At 41.0% G+C, this 21,657-nt stretch overlaps 1 protein-coding gene across 8 annotated transcripts in view; it reads right to left on the bottom strand.

Moving 5' to 3' along the window:
• The window catches only part of TIAM1 (TIAM Rac1 associated GEF 1), a 360,045-nt gene that overhangs the window by 100,416 nt on the left and 237,972 nt on the right, over positions 1-21,657 (bottom strand). For all 8 annotated transcript variants that reach the window (XM_019730167.2, XM_074326168.1, XM_074326172.1 and 5 more), the window contains 2 exons: positions 14,229-14,676; positions 8,299-8,471 (listed from right to left, as the gene is read on the bottom strand). In XM_019730167.2, coding sequence (XP_019585726.1) covers positions 8,299-8,471; positions 14,229-14,676 — 621 coding nt within the window. The remainder of the gene's footprint in view (positions 1-8,298; positions 8,472-14,228; positions 14,677-21,657) is intronic.

The raw sequence follows: 21,657 nt of genomic DNA, 5'->3' as shown, positions 1-21,657 counted from the left end.
ATGTAGAAAATACTGCTAAATGACCAGGGAAATAAGCAAATTGAGCAGGAAACAAAAAGAAAAAGGAAAAAAGAGGCAGTCTTAACTACAGAAAAAAAAAAAAAAAGTTGGTTAAGAAAGAAAACAAAATGATAGGACACTGCTTAGTTGAGCAGATAATACTATTTATGTGGTCATAACAGCATAGAAACATTGTAACAGCATAACAGGGACTGCTGATTTAATCCTAAATTGTCATATAACTACATAGGAAAATGAGGAAAGAAGAATTTGTATATCATAGAGCTAAACATTCACCTATTGTAACAGAAAATCGGTAGTTAGCATCTACCGTCAAACAAGAAATAGTATAAGTATGTTAATGAGAAAGGAAGGTAAATGGAAAACAAACAAACAAACAAAAACCCAGCTAAAACAGTTGAGTATACTTGCTTTGGGGGAGTCAGTCTTGGGGGAGAGGGTAAGGAAAGAAGGGAAGCGAATTTCATTTTACGTCTTAAAGTTAATTGAACTTCTTAAAACTATGTGCTCGTATTGACTTAATACACCTTTAAAATAATGTAAAAAGAAAGACAAATACTGTCAGTGACACCTTATTTGGATGATACATAATAGCCTACAAATTATATACTAAAATGTAGACTAGCCACAATTACACCTCTGCTCTATCCTTTTAACATATGTGAGAAAAACCTGTGCACACACTAATAACAGCAGGACATGTACTGTAAATGATGACGAGCCCTGGGTATTGATTTTGCATTTCAACACCCACACTCTCCATCAATACTCCTTAAGAGCTAGGCCAATGGGGCCCCATACTTTAAAAAGTCTCCCTCTGGTGCCTGGAAAGGGCAGTTTCCAGGAGGGATCCCCATACACTTCCTCCCCTCAGGGAGCTCTCTGACCCTGTATCTCGTATGTGCTATCAATAAGAAACCCTAAGGTGCTCTTGGATATAAGTCAATGGCTTAGTGGTCATTCCCACTAGTTAATCTGGTATTTCTTTCACTAGATTGCATGACATTGAGCCACCAGAGCAGTGCTGATGACAAGGGGACCTGGGATGAGTCAAATTCTTTATAAAGAAATATTGCTTGGGTCTCCGCACATCCTCGAGTTGACCCTTCCCCACAACTAACCCTTGCCAAAACCAAAGGTAATATTTCTGAAGTGTCTGGCTAGAGGCGGGCAGCTTGAGGCAGCTAGGGAACTTGGCTACAGACTAAGTCAACAGTTAAACCAACAAAGGCCAAATATTCAGCTTACTATACCTGCAGATAATGTGAAGTTAAGAGGGCTATAAACTCCAGGGAAGATCAAATTAGGATCCAAGATGATTTAAACAAATTCATTAGAAGGAAAAGAACCACAAAGACAAAATTTCAATAAGGTAAAGTTAAGTTCTGCATTTGGTGTTTTTGAAGAAATCTACTAAAATAAAGTAGACAACACCTTGTTGGGTAAGAGCTGATGCTGAGTGTTTGATATACCACAAGCTCGTGATGACTCAACAGAGTGCTGTGGTTTCTAATAAATTAAGGAACTGGCATAAGTAATGGGGAGGAAGTGGGAGCAGGAACCCACTGCAGGCTGCACACAGCAGACCACCATGGGGAACAGCGTGTTGGATTCTGGAATAGGCTTACAAGGAAGAGGAGAGAAGAAGTAAATCACAGGGAGAATGGATCGGAAATCTTAGGTGGGGAAGCCAAAATCGAAGACATGGCAGGAGGCAAGTGAGGGTTGTTTTCAAGTACTTAAAAGGTTATGAGAAAGAATAAGCAGGCTTGTTTTGGACTCTGGGGGAGAATTTAGAAACAAAGGGATATGGCAAAAGTCACCAGAAAGAACGTATTATCTCAACAAGACAGAGAACTTTCTGGAACTTGGAACTAGCTAACAAAGCAGATGGTTGAAAAGCTAGGAGCTTCCCGGGCATGGAAACGGTCATGCAATGGGCAGACTGACCAGCGGTCACGGGCCTTGCAGAGATGGTTGCTTACCTTAAGAGGGAAACTGGTCTTTAATCTATTTCAAGTCCAAGATGTCAAGTCCCCTCTTTTCTACCAAGTCCACCTAACGCCTCCTTGTGAAAGATGATTTCCAGCTTTTCCCCTAACCTGGCTGCACTTATTCAAAGCATGTGCCAATGACCTTTGTCAAGTCTGACACACAGAGCCACACGTTGTCACTTTAAGATGCTCTCCAGAGCCCAATGAAACTCAAATCTTTAGACTTTCACAGGGAAGCCACACTCAACTTCTGGAAAGATACTTATTTAAGAGGAGCACAGGGTACTAGTCTTTTTTCTGTATAATTAAAAAGAACATTTAATTAAGGAACATTTACTGAGCATTTGCTACCTTCACTTGCATTATTACATTTAATCCCCCATTCAATGTAATGGTATCCATACTTACTACCATGTTTCCCAGAAAATAAGACCTAGCCGGATATCAGCTCTGATGCGTCTTTTGGAACAAAAATTAATATAAGACCCGGTCTTATTTTACTATAATATAAAACCAGGTATAAGATATGATATGATATATGATATGATATGATATATGATATGATATGATATGATATGATATGATATGATATATGATACTGGGTCTTATATTAATTTTTGCTCCAAAAGACATATTAGAGCTGATTGTCCGGCTAGGTCTTACTTTCAGGGAAACACGGTATCCCCCTTTTTTTAACTAGTCACTTTTTAATATGCACCCCATACCCTCACACAAGTGACTTTCTAAATGATAAGAAAACATTCTATGGAAAGGCAATGACCCCTTAGAGATAATATTTCCTACATTTCTTTAGATATATAACTGCATATGATTTCCTACCTAATCAAACATCATTCTTATCCTGCCTGGTAACTATGTTCCCAAGGCATTTAATATAGGAATTAAAAACCAGTATTAGGATATGTTCCCATAAAAGTCACTGAGCTTTTTGGAATTGTATGTGACATCCTCCACTAAAGGACGAGTGAAGATGAAGGACTGAGAGGAAATTGTACTTTGTAGGAGGTAGGCACGGTTTCTGGCTTCCAGTTGGAGGGAAGAACTCTAATTAAAATAGTTGAAATGCAGGAGCTATAGCCTCCCTCTGCAGACAGCATAGCACTATTTCTACACAAGCTGCTCTAACATTCATGCCGATTCCCACCCCCATCCAGCACACAAAACCCCTTTTCTACTTTAGCTGGTAACATGAGTCTCCTTTCCATGGGCGAATCTGAGTAACAGTGTCAGATCAGCAGCATACAGGCTTTGGAAGCTGTGTGCACTGAATTGAGCCCTGGGGCTGGAATAACCTATAAATTATTTCCATAATCATGGTTGAGCTCCCTTGCTTTAACCTCACCCCCTACAGACACAGGTTTCTTTCAAATTCGGCCCCTCTAGAGTTATGTGGATTACAATAAGTAGAAGGTATGCCCTCATGGATTCTGAACTGCAGTGATTTCCTCTGAAAAGGTTCATTTTGTGTTCTATCCCACGTAAATAGCATAAAAATTTCACCATGACAAGAGGACACAGAGGTTTCCATGAATAAGGTCCTATGTTGCCACAAAAGAATTTTATTCACTATGACCTATTGGGTATCTAGGTCCCACTAGCAGGTTTATGGCCAGGAAGGTCCTTGTGAAAGGAATTCACATCAGAGGTGTGTAAGTAAAAAGGGGAGCGTCCTGAAATCAGTCAGATGATCATCTAACCTGCGCAGTGAGGCCAGAAGGGTCAAAACCAAGTTACAATTTAGAAATATTCCCAGTGAATGGCTTAATTCTAAGGATGAGAATAAGACATTTTGCACTGCGTTCACTGATTCTCGCCCATGTTCTTCTCAGGTTAAATAGTAACAGCGATGTGATAAATAGTAGCATGCTTAGACAATAAGAAGCTTTGGAGAAAGAGAGGTTTGGTTTGAATCCAGCCCCAACGTTCAGTAACTATGTGACTTGGCATCCAATTATTAGCCTTTGCAAACCACAGCTTCACCAAATGGGGTAAACACACCATATCAATAGGTTTAAATATGGATACACAATCCAACTCACTGTTGCTTTAATAAGAATTAAATGTGACACATTTAAAACACTTTCAAGATGGTGGCATACAATAAATGCTCAGTAAAAGATAGCTGCTGATATGACAATAACGTTGCTGTTATTATTAGTTAGGCATTTCTCTCATTTGCCAGATTTCTGCTTAACTAATAAAAAGCTGTGCCAGATGCACAGAAACAATAGTTCAGAAGCTATATTTTCATGATTCACAGCATGTAGATTTAAAATAGGATACACAAAGCACTACCCATAAAGGAAAACTTGAGAAATGAGACTACATTGAAATTTACAAGTTTCAGTATAACAAAGGATACCTTTAACAGAGTAAAAAGCAAGCCACAAAGTAGAAAAAGATATTTGCAATGCATACAGTCAACAGACATGATACACAAAGTATGTAAAGAACTGCCAGGAATCATTGAAAAAGAGAAAACCCAATGGAAAAACAGGCAGGACATTCAAATAAGCACTTTACAAAGATGATACTGAAATGGCCATTAAACCCATAAAAATGTGCTCAACTTTACAATAACAGCTTAAAAAAGAAAAAAAGACCTGACAATACCAACTGTGGGCAAGGATGAGACACAAGTCAAATTCTCCTAAGCTGCTGATGGGAGTACAATTATTTTAATCATTTTGGAAACTACTTGGCAGTATCTAGAGAACCTGAATATGTGCATATACCCATGACACAGCAGTGCGTCTCCTAGGTATATACTAATAGAAATGTAGACACACATCGTAAAAAGAGATACAAGAGCACTCATAGCAACATTGCTCATGATCCCCCAAACTAAGATCAACCCAAATGTACCCATGAAAACGTTGCCATATGTCCCAGTTAGCCTGGGGCTGTTCAACTTTATACCTATTATCCTGGCATAATTGGTAATAGTATTGCTATAACTCCCAAAATTGTCTAGTCTCTAAAGTGTCCTGGAAAGTGCCATCAGTGGCAATGGGAGAATAAGAACCTCAAAATGCAACTCCTCTGTAAAAGCAATAAGAAAATTGGTAAAAATTGTCAAAATCAATTTTTTTCAGAACTCTGGAAATTAACTAGGTCTTCACCAATCTGAGCTGTATTTACTGTGAAAAAAAGTGACTGCATCTCAGTAAAAATAGAAAGTTTGGGGGCATTTTAGCTTGCTTTTTTTTCCCCCATCCTCATCTCCCTAGCTCCATAATCATGTAAAAACCAGCAATCTAACAACCATTAAACAGGGCAGAATGGAGTTGGAGTGCCCCTAAAACACCATTCTCAGAGAGCTGCCAAACAGCAGTTCACAGGAAATCCCCATTCACATGGCTTGTTGCTATTTGACATCATTCGGAACTCATTCAGGCAAACGACCTTTACTCCAATGGGGATTCTGGAAAACAATCAGTAACCACTACTTAATATTGCAGCTGCCTAAGATAATGATAACAGTTGGGATTAAAAAAAAAAAAAAAGAAGCTGACCAAGAAACTTTAGGAATATCTGGGGAATTCATAATCCTGAGAATCAGAAGGTCACATACATACATGTACAGGACTGTGCACATACTCAGAAAACACTGAGAAGGTCCTACACTCACCACTCTGGCTTACATTGACTCTCTGCAAGCAGAGGTGAAGGCTAAGGCAGAGTTGTAAACTAGCTGCCTGTACACTGAAGACATACACAAAGACTAAGAGACTAATTGCTTTCAGGCACTTAAGGAAATCTCTCCAATCATTGGCTGACCATTAAACTAACTGAGCAGAGATATCAGTGGCCACACATGACAAAGTATAACAATTCTACATTTTCAGGAAAGTCACTTAACAAACAAGGAACAATAACAACAACAAACCCTAGGGGTGAGAGTTGGGGGGAACTGACTTCAAGAGTCTCCATAGCATACTACAGTAAGTCCTCACTAAACATCATTGATAGATTCTTAGAACTGTGTTGAAATGAGGTATAATAAAACCAACTTTACTTCAGGCTGATTGATACAAGCAAGAGTTAAGTTCCCATGGCATCTCATCAACATTATAATGAAACGATGTTGAACGAAACGATGTTATTCAAGGACCTGCCATATTTAAAATGTATAGTTCTCAACCAAAAGAGTATGAGACATGGAAAGAAACAACAAAGTATAGCACATACACATGATAAGAAGCAATCAGTAGAAACTGTCCTGGAGAAAGTCCAGACAGTGGACTTCTACACAAAAACATTAAGTCAACTGTTTTAAACTTTTTCAAAGAACTAAAGAAAATCATGTCCAAACATGTAAAATATGAAAATGATATCTCACCAAATAGAGAATATCAATAGAGAGAAATTTAAACAAAAACTTTTAAAGAACAAAATACAAATTCTGGAGTTGAAATGTGGAATAACTGAAGTAAAAAATTCACCACAAAAGCTCAATAGCAGATCTCATCTGGCAAAAAAAGAGAATCAGAGAACTTGAAGTAGATCAACTGACATTATCCAGTCTGAGGAACAGAACAAAAAAAGAATGAAGAAAGATGAACAGAATCACAGAGACCTCTGGGACACCATCAAGAATACCAACATAAATATAATGGGAGTCCCAGAAGGAAAAGAGAAAAGATAAATGGGCAAAAAGACTATTTGACGAAATAATAGTTGAAACCTTTCCAAATGTGATTTAAACACACACACACACACCCCACACCTACCCCTAATACATCCAAAAAGCTCAATGTATTCCAGGTGGAATAAACTGAAAGAAATCAGTGCTTATCGTTTAAAGACAAAAATCCCCAAAGCAGCAAGGCAGAAGCAACCCATCTTTAAAAGGGATCCTCATAAAATTAACAGCTGATTTCTCCTCTGAATCCATGGAGGCCAGATGGTTACTGCAATGATATTTTCAAAGCACTGAAATAAGACTGTCAATCAAGAATTTTATATCCAGCAAAACTATCCTTCAAAAATGAAGGAGGAAATGAAGACATTCACAGATACACAAAAGGGTGGATGATAAAATATATATTCACTTTATTCAACTAGTAGGTTGCAAGTGGGCATGTGTATGTGGGCAGAGGGGTGGCTTATTGGGTACTAGAAACTCTGTTTTTTGACTTGGGTGGTGGTTACATATTTACTTTGTGGAACCGCATTGAGCAATATATTTATGTTTTCTGCATTTTTCTATATGTGTGTTTTACATCATAAATTTAGAGGAAGAGAAAACAGATTTTTTTTTTCTGTTCACAAACAAAAATCACTATTTTGTATTTATTATTTTATTTGCTCAAATGGAAATAACTTTAGGGACCAAACTGAGAAACTTCATGAAATAACCTATTACTCTCTTCTATGGCTTTGTTCCAGCTGTCTCTTCTGCATGGAATATTCTCACTGTCCATTTCACCCAATTCATCCCTATGCTTTCTTTAATATTCACTGTTAGGCCTTACCTATAAAGATGTATGTTTATCTCCCATAATATATGAGAACACTTTTAAGAGTAGGAATTGTGTCAAAATGTTCTGGGTATTCTCCATAGCAATCTGCAAAGCACATAAGAAGCATAGAATAAAGGTTTGAGGAATTCCTGATTATGGGAATAAGTGAAAGACGCCTGCCTAACTAACCCCACAAAAATTCTAGTAGAGTGTATCACAACTGACCAAACTCAAAGGGTTTCCTATAAAAGCAAATGTTAACCCTGAAGTCATTACCAGTTTAACGTTTTTAAATACAATTAACAGTCACACTTCAAGAACATTAGGTACATAGATTTGATAAGATGAGGAAGAGAAACGATATAGGTATAGCTAGCTATTTTTGGAATGTCATTATTTTACTTTATGAGTAATATTAGAAGAGAACATATTATAGGAAAAATTTGACAGCTCAAATCATTTCTAAATTAAGGAATTCATGATCTCTTTACTAAAGTGCAACACAAATAATATTCAGACTATAATGAAAAAACCCTTCAAACCACGGCAAACGGGGAAAGATTCTCAAATTCAATTCAGACCCCTCCTCAGGCTTCACTTTGGAACCCTCTGGGTGAGTTCAATTATTCCTGGCATTCTGTATAGGTGTTTATTTTGTCTTGCATCATTTTTGTTTCTATAACGAGCAAGAGATAAAACCCGCCACTAAAAGGAAAACAGGGTGGGGTATACAGGCAGGACAGGAAGCTCTCCGGATCAGAGATGTAAAATGCCCACCAAGGACACGCTCAACAAACCTGAAAGAGGAAGGCGTCACCCAGGGAATTGCTGAGGCAGAAGACGAAGTCCTTCTTAGGATGCTCAGGCACTGCCTGCACAATGCTGTTCTCCACCCAGACGGCGTGCTTGGGAATGCTGTTGTGGTCTATGCCAGACCTGCCATCACTCTCGTAGAAAAAGAGCGTGCAGCCTGAGGAAACAGAACAGGGGTCCACATGAGTATTTGGTGCTCATGCAACAAGAAGTCTGTAGCGGAAACCATGGCTTGTAACCTGTCACCAGGAAAGGGCTGGAAATTGTAGTGTGAAATCTAGGGAGTAAAGAGAATGGGGCTGTTTGTACTGAATTCTTGGATGGGCTTAGAGGATCTAAGCCTTGGATGGGCTTAGATTCTTATATCACAGCTTCACAACCCACATGAAACTCCTTCAAGTATGCCCTCAAGTTCCTCAAGACTCTTAGTTTCTCTTTTATTAGAATATTTTATTACAAGTATCGTCACGGGCATATAAAGGTCTTACGGCTCCTTTGGCCACTGGTGACTGTAAATACATTGCCACAGGCCAGAACTGCAACAAGCACTGAGTCAGGACTGTCCCCAGTGGAGCCCCTTCCCGGCATGACTCACATGGTAGGCAACCAGGAAACACAATTTATTCGGTTTCTTGACTATCCCCTTGGAAAAAACAATACATAATACGGGCTTTAGGTGCTTTAAGGATAAGGAAAGAAATGATAGATTTTTAGTCTTAGATCTTTTCTATCAATTGTTTTTCTAGAAATAAACCATGTCCTTCTTCCTACTGAAAGAGGAAATGCATAGCACACACATGAAAGTCTGGGGGAAGCCGAAGGCCTGGTCCACACTTAATCATACTGTGAAACTAATGAAACAGTAGCAATGGAAACCGTTCACAGATTTGTGGCAAGGTGGCTTTGAAAGATACCCTCCCAACATCATCTAAACATGAAGCTTACTTTATTAGTAATTGCTAGCTGAACACTTACTCTCAACTAATCAGAACCAACTTCAGGGGAAGCCTGGCCCAAGTTTATGAGTCTTTCGTAACTTCAACATAAACCAGTCAGTTTTCAACATCATCCTTACCACAAGCAAGGGCCACATTATTTGTGAAATGTAAAGGCCTCGAAAGTACAATCTCCCTAACTACAACATGAGTTTCTATAAAGCAAATTTGTAGTAATGCTGAATGATGTGAATCAGAGGAAAAGCCACATTAGTTCACAGGCAATTTTTCCTAGCCATTAATAGTTCACATTCACATCTAACAGCTGCTGAATGCAACATCCCCAAACACAGCTGAATGCAGCATAGTGGTATGTAATTTCATTGCACAATTTTTCCCGTGTTGCAGTTTGACCACAAGCTTTGCTTAAAAGTCCTATTGCATGGGGCTTCAGAGTTTCATGATTTTATAATTGTTGCTCTTGTCTCTACAACTCAGGAGTTTCAATTCTTCCCTCTACCCATTCAACTTATAGTCACTTAAAAAAATGTATTTCCATGCTATTCATTTTTAAAAATTAAGATATTAACTATGTGAGTATTTTCAGTAGAGTTTTTTTTTTTTAATTACTTTAGTTTTGCCTTACAAAGCTACATGCATATACAGCAGGTCCTCAAATAAGATCGTTTCTTCAACATCATTTCGTTATAACATTGATGAGATGATATTGGAACTTAACTCTTGTTTATAGCATCAATTAGCCTTTGGTAAAATTGGTTTCATTATACGTTCATATAATATACGTTCATTATATTTCACTGCAGTTCCAAAAACCTATCGATGACGTTAAGTGAGGACTTACTGTAATATACTTACACACTTATTGAGCAGTCTGCCCCATCCTTTTTTCCCATAATCCTTGTTACTTTGAAGATTTGAAGTTTTTTCACAAACACACATATCACATTGCAGAATTATCTGTACCTTCTATTTCCATGCCTGAAGCTAGCATAGATTCAGAGATAAATAGGAGAAGAAAAAAAAATGGAAAGGGGAGGCTTCCCCTTTCCAAATCAGAAGTTCTCAAGGTGGGGCATTTGCCCTCCTAGGGTACATGTGGCAATGTCTGGAGACATTTTTGGTTGCCACATTTTGGAGGTGTGGGAACGAGGGGAGGTGCTACTAGCAGCTAGTGGGTAGAGAACAGGGATGCTGCTAAACATCCACAATGTCTAGGATTGTCCCCATAACAAAGAATTATCTGGAAATGTTGACAGTGCCCCTGTCTAGAAGCCCTGCTATATATAATCTTTAGGACTAATACTATACTAATGATTTATAGATACATAACAGAAAAGAAGCAACAAAACTTCACTATAGATTGGGAACAGAGAAAGAAGCTTGCGGATAACGAATTAGGAGACATCTACAAATCCTGGTATGTGTACACACTGAACATTCTTCCCAGGGCCTTTCCAAATTGCTGTTTTCAAAATTTTTCAACTTCGGTTTATAATCACCCATGACAGTAGGTGGCAAAAATCAGCTTTCACTCAATTACCTACTTGTTCTAATTTTAAGACTAATACGAAGCAGCAAATCAAGGAACCATAAGCTCCCCCGATAACAGTCCGTTTACTTTCATCTTCACTTGAATATCATCTGTGTGCTCTTCAGTTGTCGATGGAGACACTCCAGAGACTAATTCTAAGTGAAACCTTTTTAAAAAATTAATTTTCCTGTCTAAAGTGAAAGAATCTTTGGCGAAATCTCTATTCAACAGTTCGCAGGTACTGTTTTTCAATTCTCAATATCCAAATGTTGGTAAGAAAAAGTCAGCAGCAATCCCTGCCTTTGAGTGACATGAACAAGCCCCGGATATGTCAATATATAATGGGAACCTGTCAGGATTAAGAAGCCAAAGACTCAATGGCTCTGTGTTCTGCACCTGGATCCTGACAGATTGTGTCACTCAGATCTGGGTCACCAAGAACGTGAAGGCTTTCTCCTCGAATGGACTCATGAGCTGTGCTCCTGAATGACCACACCCTGGCTTCCAGTACCATTTGTTCTCTAAAGGAACAGCCAAAACAAAACAGCCCCCTCTTCCCCGTCCCAAGTGAAAAACAAAACACCTCATTATTGTTATTCAGTATAAGAATCACCTGGGAATCTCTTTTAAACCACAAATTCAGGGCCTGTCATGGGCTGAATTATATCCCCCAAATTCCTATGTTGAAGTCCTAACCCAATACCTCACAACATGGCTTTATTAGGAGATAGGGTCTCTAAAGAGGTAATTATGGTAAGATGAGGTCATAAGGGTAGGCCCTAATCCAATACAATTGTGTCCTTATAAGAAGGAGGGAATTTGGACATAGACAGGTACAGAGGGAAGACCATATGAAGGTACCAGAGAAAGATGGCCGTCTTCAAGTCAAGGAAAGACGCCTCAGAAGAAACCAAACCTGCTGACACTTTCACCTTTGACTTCTAGTTCTAGAAGTGTGAGAAAATAAATTTCTTTTGCTTAAGTCACCCAGGCTGTGGTACTTTGTTATAGCAGCCCCACCTCTGAACTTTGAGATTCGGCAGGTATAGGTGTAACCCAGAAAGTATCTCAGGTAACTGTGATACAGGTGGTCTTCTGATCCAGGCTGTTAAAAACTCAGCAATAATTAGTAAAACCAGTGATAAGACTGCTAAAGGGAACAGGTTAGTTACAGTGTCCAGTGGTACAGACATTTGGGGGAGGAGCAAAGGTGGAAAAGGGGGGCTTTCCCTTTATTTTATCTCATTCTACCCCCCACAGCCGAGCAGCTGGCATGATCCAGGCCCCCTCAGACACAACCCTGTAGTGTCCCCAAATCAAGCCAATGCAGGTCACACGTGAGAAAGAACAGCAGTTCTCCAAAATACTCCCACAGGATGAACATGTAAGCTTCACAAGCAGGCTCACTACATCAAATAGCGGTCTTTCCCCAATTCACAATGAAAACCAAAATTAAAGCATGTGTGTGTGAACTGATAGAATTTTTCTCAAATTTAACATTCTTGTTTCATACCTGTGTTAAAATTTTAGTATATACTTTACATGTATTATAATAGGGTATTTACTTTAGCATAGGAAATAAAATTTAAAGTTTAATATTAACATTTCATGCAATTTTCCACAGAAAGTACTATGATTCTGCCTTTTGTTCAAACTTCAAAGCACTAAGGCAGACTTTGAGAATGAGAAATGGACATGAGAAAGTACCTGACCCTTCCTAAGACATTCTGGGAAGTGGATCAATGAGATGTAATAACCCAGCAAGTCTGACAACTGGACATGAAAAGAAAGATTGCATCCCACCCTTAAAATGCAGTAACATTTGACACACAGGCCACTTGGCAGTAGGGGAAGCTGCCATGCACTAGCTGACAAGAGAAGAGAGTCGTCTGTAGGACAGTGACTCCCCAGTATGCCACCAAGGAGGAAAACAGCCATTTCTGCCTCCCTTGCTGCTAGGCATGACTCATTCCTGGCCAATGGGACAGAAGCACAAGTGACGCAGGCAACTTCCAGGTAGTACCCTCAGTGAAGAGAGATATGCCCCCCACTTCCCCATTGTTCCACTGGAATGTGGACCTGCTGGTGAGGTATGTTGACCTCATCAGATTAAGATAATGCTCTAGGAATAGTTGAGCAACAAGACAGAAGGAGCCCAGGCCCCTGTATGACTTCATAGGAAAGAGTCACCACACCAACCTTAGATGGTCTGACTCTGGTAGGTGGGAGGGAAATAAAGCTCTATCTTGCTTAAGACATGTCATTGTGGGTCTCTGTGACAAGCAGCAAGACCTATAGTCTAATTAGCATGCTCCCTTCCTGTTTTGCCAGGCATTGAAGCAATAGCTGGCACAATGAGTAATGAGGCCCACCCAAACCCTGCTTGTCCCATGGGGGCTGTCCTGTGCACCACTGCACAGAGCTCCGGGCTAGTCCATGCCTCTAGGATTGGATGTTCCCACACCAAACACAGTTTGTAAAATCCAGTATCAAATGGTCTAGTGTGTGTACCACACCAGGCAAGCCCCAGCTTCTTCCTCCTCTGCTTGCCCTTCACATTATTAACCTAGCTAACCTATCCTGCCGTATGTAAACCCTGCTCCAATATTTGCTTGTGACAAAAAGTCTACGTGGGCTTGAGAAGTGTTTTTCTCTTTAAGACTCAGAGCTCACAATGTGTTACAATTTCTATATTACCAAGACATATGCAGATGTGCACAAGAATATATACACATTCACAAATGTATGTAAAATAACGACAAATAACACATAAAAGTATTACACTTACTAATGAAGACTGTGATATATACATGCATATATAGCTATCCATACACACACTCAAATACATAAATATGACTGTAAAATTGTGACTTTTCACAAACTATGACTTACATGTTCCATGCAGCCTTAGGTTGAAACTATGAAATTAGCAATATTCTACCTTTTTTTTTTTTTTTACCTAAAAAGTGGCAATCCCATAGGACTTAAGCTAATGATCTTCCCTCTCAGTCACTTTGGGAGGCATTTTACTACCCTGAATGATTCAAAAAAAATTTTTTTAACTCAACCGCCAAAACTGTCATCAGACATGAAACTAGACATGGGATGGTCTTTAGCTTAACTGTGACAGCACTGGTGGGGAGGGGCAAATGGGAGTTACTGATCAAGGGACAAAGTCTCCATTAAGTAAGGTGATTAAGTTCTAGAGCTCTGCTATACCACCATGTGCCTATAGCCAACGCTGACGCAAAGAACACAAAAATCTGTCAGAGCACACATCTCATGTGAAGTATTCTTAGCACAATAAAATAATTTTTGAAGTTAGTGTATAATAAAATTCTGTGTGATTAGGAAACCTCATTTGCCTCGGGTGCGCCATGGAGCACAGGGCATAGCGGGCGCTGGAGGAAGGGCATTGCGCTCTCACCTTTCAAAGACACCCAGTACTGCTTCCACTTCCTCCGCGTGGCCGACTCCACCTTCTTGTTCTTCTTGTGCACCAGGAAGTTCTTGACGGCCAGGGCGCCGGCTTTGCGCACCGTGCCCTGCGCGGCCGTGAGCAGGATGTCCGACTGGCCCGGGGAGCTCAGGGTACCGCTGCTCTGCTCGTCGCTGTGCGCCGAGCCCGCCTCCTCCAGGCTCTCGCTGTTGGTGGTGCTCATCTCCAGCTCCCGCCGGAAGTTCTCATACACCCCCTGGCGCGTCGCATCCCCGGTGGAGCTGCTGCCGCTGTCGCTGCCCACAAAGGCGCGCCCGGTGGGGGGCGAGTAGCTGGAGTTGGTGGCATTGGATCGCCTGGACAGGAGGTCCGTGTCGGTGGTGGCCCCTTCGATCCCACTGTCCGCAAACTCACTGCCCTCACCTGCATTAACATCCTGGGGAGCCGAAAGGGAGACAAACAAAGGCATGCATCAGGCAGAGAGTAACCCAGGAGTTCCTGTCGGTCCAGCCAGGGGCTGTGGAGCTGCAGGAGACCCACAGGCCATGGCGGCCCCCAGCCTCCCTCCTGGACCAGTTACTCCTCAACCCCTGGACCCACACAAACCTAACTTGCCCGCAGAGTGGCTCAGAAAATCCATTTAGGCGCCCTAGTACAAATGTGAACAATTTGGAATGTTTAAGAAATATAAAAGAAATAAAGAACACTTCAAAGCGCTTATCATTTATCTGACTTAGATAATTAACTAATTGGCAAATCAGCTATTGAGATACTCCCAACCACCATGCTGAGAGCTCAGCGCTCTCACCCTCATCAACCAGCCTGGAACTCCAGGAAATTCTGCAGGCTGATTAGCTAGTTGTTTCGGAGGTAGGGGGTTACAATGGATAACAAGGTCTTTACAGCTGATACAGTTTTGTTTTGTTTTTTTAAATAAAGGGCCTGGTTAGGAGACTATTTTATAATGTGGTGACTAAAAAGATAGCTAGTGCACCGCCTCACCCACTCACCCAGCAAGGACCCATATCCCAGGAGCAGGCAAGAGTCCTCATGCCCTAATCAGCTTGGCTTCTGGAAAACAAGCAGCCTCTCACTTCACATTGAGCTAAATAAATAAGTCTGTGGGGCCCACAGCTCCAACACAGGCTCTCCAATTACCTTGCCCTTTCAAAGCTGGGATGCTAGGAGCCCGAAGCAAGCTACTCGCCGCCCCTGGGCCAAGTAACAGCTTGGGGCACCTGCCAAGATGCTGGGGGTATCAATTCCCAGTTTCAACCCATTTGGAACTTCCAAAACACTGCCCCTGCTCTCAAGTTGAACATTTCAGGGCCACAGACAGATCTGTTCTTAAATCAGAATCTTAATTGCTCTAAAGTGCTGCAGGCATCTCCATAAACAATAATTAAATAATGGTAGTAATGAAGGGAGGATAATGACAGCCATGTTGGGCAGGACAGCGCAACAGTCTTATGGATAAGAAATTAGACTGATTTTTCTCAAAGAGAATGGGAACGTGAGTGACACAGGAGAGATGGCAAAGCAATATATGCTTTGGGGGCTTAACCACTTTTTGAGCCTTTCAGTCTCATAAATAGTTAATTATGATTTGAAAATGTAAAAACTAGCAGGATATTCTGAATTGCCATAAAAATGAATGCTCTGCACGCCAATCTTTGCTGAGAGGCAATGGGGCAGAATGAACCAAGTCACTAATACTGCCCTGCAGAGGCCCAGACAAGTCTTGTGCCCGTATCGCCACCATCTCATTTAGTCAGTTCCACCTTCGGGCCCTCAGAGGTCACCTTCATCATGCGTAGACACTAAGTGAGCAACTCCAAGATGGGCATAGGCAGACATGAAAACAAGCAAGAGGAGACACCGAAAGACACATACTGTATGATTCACTTCTATACGGAATCTATGTCGAACTCATAGAAACAGTAGAATGGAGGCAGCCAGATGCCAGAGGCTGGTGGATGGGAGATGTTGGTCAAAGGATACAAACTACCAGCTATAAGATTAATAAGTTCTCGAGATCTAATGTACAGCATGGTGACTACACTTAACCGTATACTTACATTCTGCTAAGAGAGATCTTGTGTTCTCACCATCCAAAAAAAAAGGGGGGGGGGTACTTATGTGGGATGGTGGATGTGTTAATTAACTTGATTGTAGTAATCATTTCACAATTCATATGTATATTAAATCATCACATCGTACATCTTCCACAAACAAAACAAAAAGAACAGTATGCAAAGAGTGGAAACAGTAACTCAACAGTGGAAAAACCTGGCAAATACTACCTCAGCCAGGTGCTCAAGGTTAATTGGGTGAATAGGAACCCTCTCTACTATCTAAAACTGTTACAAAAAAAGAAAAAGAAAGAAGGAAGGAGAAGGAAGAAAGGAAGGAAGGAAGGAAGGAAGGAAGGAAGGAAGGAAGGAAGGAAGGAAGGAAGGAAGAAAGAAAGAAAGAAAGAAAGAAAGAAAGAAAGAAAGAAAGAAAGAAAGAAAGAAAGAAAGAGAAAAGAAAACAAGAGTAAAGTAAAAGGGGATGATAGCAACAGGAAGTAGTTAAGAAAACTTCTAAGACCAACTACATTTCCAATGGATTTAGAGGGACTCAAGGAGGATGAAGAAACCACAGATGCAGATGAGGTGCAGGCCCCTGTGGCTGATGGTCCCATCATTTTGCTATCTGCTGTCCTGCCTATTAACCTCCATAGATGGTTCTGAAGGACCTAGATCCAGTGGGTAAAAATCCTCTGTGCAAACAGGAGAACACTGTTATCAAACCACATTTCTCCTTTTTGCTTCCCTTTTGATATAAGACAATAAGTAAATTTGACTATCATTGATTATTCAAGATAACCATCAACAGTGGGAGACGAAGAGTTTGTGAATTTCATGTCTCAGTCCTTCTCTGAAAGAAGTGAAAGAATCAGCTATAAACTCTCCTCTAAAATGCAGAGGTGAGATGCTTCTCTGTAAGGCAGGGAAAGATAACCTACACAGGTAAGCTAGTCCGTAAGTGAAAGACTTCAAAACAAAGGAGAAGACACATGACTCCAGGCGTCTTGTAATTCCCACAGCTCTAGAACAGGAAGGGACCTTGCAAAGCCATCTTCTTGGTTAAAGAATGAGGATGCTGGGGCTTAAAAAGTCACAAGCCTTGTTGGTAGCAGGTTGGAGGTTGGAACCCATCCTTCCAACCACTTTTAACCACTTTTTCCACTATTATATTGGTAGACCCATCACTTAGCTGCAAACAGCATCTGACCAGATTCTATCTAAATAGTCAAATCCACAGCTTCCCTCTTTGTTTGTCAACAATGCCCCTTGTAGGTTTTCCCAGCAAAAGCTGAGCGCCTGGTCATCTATTTGCCTTGACTTGCATGAAAAGAGCTCAAAGCTGAAAGTGACAGGGAGGGGAAGGAGATGAAAGAAGACAAAGGAAACAGAGGAAGAGACCAGACGGCAAACCCTCAAGAACATGTCTCTTAACAGTCTACTACATTCCCACAAACCATTCACCCCTTAACAGAATGCCCTGAGGTCTCTACTGAAACTAAGAATAAGGCCTTCATAGACACTCACCTCTTTGTCAGACCTGAACATCTGCTCATACCAACTGACGTTGTAACCTTGCAATGACCCAGGCTGTGTGTATTCAACTCTGGGACGGCCACTTAAACTGAGCAAAGAAGTGATGAATGACTCCAGGTAAGAGGCCTGCTGGCCCCAGCTGAGCCGGGTACTTTTCGAGGCTACAATCCAGTGTAACCACTGGGGAATGCTCTCCATATGTGATCCAAGCCAGCTCCACCTTGTCTGCACAAGTGGTTAGGCAGGCTCAGTGGTACACATCTCCCCATTAATATGTGACCCAGCCTGTTGGGAAAGAAACGTTGGCGGCCCAGACCCAGTGTCTATTTGGTCACGAAGCTTGGGATGTCCCAACTACCCAGAAGCTTGTGCTCTAGCATCGTGGGAAATGATGACTATCCATCCAGAGCCACTACTCAACATCTGAGTGGTCAAGGAAGCCTCCACGTTCCATATGCCAGCCATCTCCAATCCAACTTATTGTGGGAAACAATCATCTCTAGTAGGGCTGTTCTGTCCAGATGCCTAAGTGCCACACGAGAAATGCAAGTGTATGTCTCAGAATCTGCAGCACAGATCCAAACCAGATACCCTTATGCAGAGGTTCAAGGGTCACACTTTGAAAGACACCAGCTGCCCCCTGAGGCTACACCCCAAACGCCAGCATTCTCAGATGCCAGGATGCATACCACTCTACGATTTCCAACAGCTCAGAAGAAAGGCAGCATCACTGAGAAGCAAATGTTCCTGGTGGGCATCGTTCCGATGGGCTCCTCCTTCAACCCACCTCAGTCTCAGACACTTCACACCTGAGAGACCTGATTCTCGCCACACTCAGAAGACCCTGTGACTCTCCCCTCTCTTTCCAGCAGCAAGGAATCCAGGAGACCACCTCTAGGGAAGAGCCCCAGCAGCCTTTGTAGCAAATGCAAGGTGTGCTCCTTCTTCTCTAATTAGAGGTCTTAGCATGTGATTGGTCCTAGAATATAGAACCAAATACTGAATTTTAATCCAAAAGGCAATAAGGCAATCAGAGGCAATCAAGGAAAATGGTAAGACCCTTACTCAACAGGAAAGTAACTCCCAACAGAGCATGATTCGGTCAGAGATTTCCTGAAAACTGCTCAAAATAAACTCTCCATGTTAGAAACACTCCATCGAAGAGGTTTCCAATTATAAACAACATTCGTGGAGTACAGAGGCTCTTACATCCTGCTCTCCCAGGACCGACCCTCCCAGCCAGATTTGAGCACACTCACCAGTCTCCATTCCATTGGCAGTTTCCCAGCACGAACGTACTCACTTTCCTATTGGATGCACAAGTGGCCAGCTGTAGCCCAAAACACTCAACAGCTGCTAGGCAAGAGTTGTCTTAGTCACGTTAGTGGGGCAACAAATGCTTAAATCAGCTCTAGTACTAAAATGGAGCAGGCAAGAGGCAAATTCAAAGCCTGATTTCACTGCTTTGAAAGCTGAAGGGTCACCTGGTATGAATGTGGGCTAATGACATATTGTAGCAGAGCTCAAGCTGTTTCCACAGGGAACTTAAAAATACAGGTGACCCTTGAGCAACATGGTTAAACTGCAGAGGCCCACCTATATGCAGATTTTCCCTAAAAAATACTGCAAATGTATATTCTCTTCCTTATACTTTTCTTAATAACATTTTCTTTTCTCTAGCTTACTTTATTGTAAAAACACAGTACATAATACAGATCATATAAAATATGTGTTAATTGACTGTTTACGTGATCGGTAAGGCATCCAGCCAACAGTAGGCTATTAGTAAAGTGTTGGGGAGTCCAAAGTTATACATAGATTTTTGATGGAGCAGGCGTTTGGTACCCCTACCCTGCATTGTTCAAGAGTCAACTGTACTGAGAGGTTTCCTGTGTTCATGATGGGTGAACACAATTTTGAAAAGGTAATTAGCCACAAAGTTCAAGGGCCCTGGGAAAATTCAGAAACCAGTAGGACCAACTGACCCCTTGTAGTTATAATTCGAATGTAGTTAGAAACTGTTTTGTTGGTTACTTGGTTTAATTTCCCTCATGAATCCAGCTTTGCTTTAATACACCTGACTGGAGAAGACAAATACAGTGGAGAAGAGAGTTCACTGAATTTCACTGGGGTGAGGAAATTTTGACCTGCAGAAGCCTTGAATTAGAACAACTTCTGCCTTATTAAATTCTAAAATATTCTGCCTCTGGTTTCTCATCTTCTTACCGTGTTTCCCCGAAAATAAGACTAGACAAATAATTAGCTCTAATGCGTCTTTTGGAGTGAAAATTAATGTAAGACCTGGTATTATATTATATATTATTAATATTAATTATATAATATATATAATTTTACAATATTAATATAAATTATAATATAATATATATTATATTATATAAGACCAGGTCTCATAGTAAAATAAGACTGGGTCTTATATTAATTTTTGCTCCAAAAGACTCATTAGAGCTGATTGTCCAGCTAGGTGTTATTTTCGGGGAAACACGGTATCCCTAAAATGTAAGTAACCCCCCACCACACACACACACAGGAACAGTCTGTGGTTCCCACTGCTCTCTCCTTGGCTACTTATTGTACTCAATATACTCTCCCTTGATAATCTCATTACAGGAAATATCAATTCTAGGCAAATGACTCTGAACCAATTTCCCAGTTTCCTCATCTCTATCATGGGGATAAAAAGAGTATCTACTCTTTAAGACATTTTGTAAGATGCCGCGAGATTGAGTTAACCCAACAAAAGTTCCCCAAACTGCCGAGCACATGGTACCTGCTCGAAACGTTAACTATGATTACTATAATATCCATCTTCAGCCTCCTTACGTCTAGGCCCAAGAAGAAAAGGCACTGCCTAATCTCTGTTCCCAGCTTCCTGCACTAACCTGGAAGAAAGGTTGTTTATTTCTGAGAACTTGGAGAAAAATAAGTTCTCATGGGAAAAACAGATAGGCAGACCGAGGCTGGTGAGAGCTTATGAAGTCCCTTTTAATTATTTTCATATTCACAAAACAGCACAATAAACTAAGAAAACGGTGATTATTTTTTATACTGTAAATTAGTAACTACTGGGCACTGCTACTAATATTATAATTGCCATTCCTAATTTGCTAGAAATAGCATAGTGTCAGTTTTCCATCATTGTAAGGCCTTTGTTTCTTTCTCTCCCAAATATCCAGTGCCTTTTAAAATGTTTAATTCTGAAGTTTGTAAATTCTACCTCCTGAGCATCCCACTATTAGCCCCTATACACATTCCTCGCTCCCTTTGAGACATTTCCAAAAACTGGCTCTATTTCCCTCTTCTTCCTTTCCTAAGGCAAAATCTCCATACCCTTTTATGTTTCTGACACCCATTCTCTTCTTCTCTAATGATTCCCAAAGGGAGTGACTCAGAATTTCTCTCAATTACAACCAGTGGAACCGAAGTTCTTACTGTTGCTAAAAAGGGACTCAGAAGAAAGTTGGCAAATGCATGAACGTTGCTTCAGGTATCTCCAGATTGGAAAGTGCTCTGTGTCTGAGTTAATGAATCATCTTTTCTCCTTTCATCTGCCTTTCCACATACGTGCAAGCCTCAAACCTTGTTTCTGGTCACCCTTCCCCTCCTCACTACCTCCTGACGCTGTCCTTCCTTTCCTAGAGCCACGTCCCTGGTTCAGCAATGAGCTCCCGTGCGCAGGTTGTTGCTCGGTCAGCCTCCCAGGAGCGATGTGGAGGGCTCCTCGGACTGTCGTTCAAGGCCTTCCCCAATGTCCAGCCTTAGCATTTGAGCTTTCTAGCATTTGATGACCAAGC

The sequence above is a fragment of the Rhinolophus sinicus genome, linkage group LG01, assembly GCF_036562045.2.
Source record: "Rhinolophus sinicus isolate RSC01 linkage group LG01, ASM3656204v1, whole genome shotgun sequence".
NCBI lineage: Eukaryota > Metazoa > Chordata > Mammalia > Chiroptera > Rhinolophidae > Rhinolophus > Rhinolophus sinicus.
The sequence above is the reverse complement of the archived record's forward strand: the minus strand, read 5'-3'. Positions and strand labels throughout refer to the sequence as shown.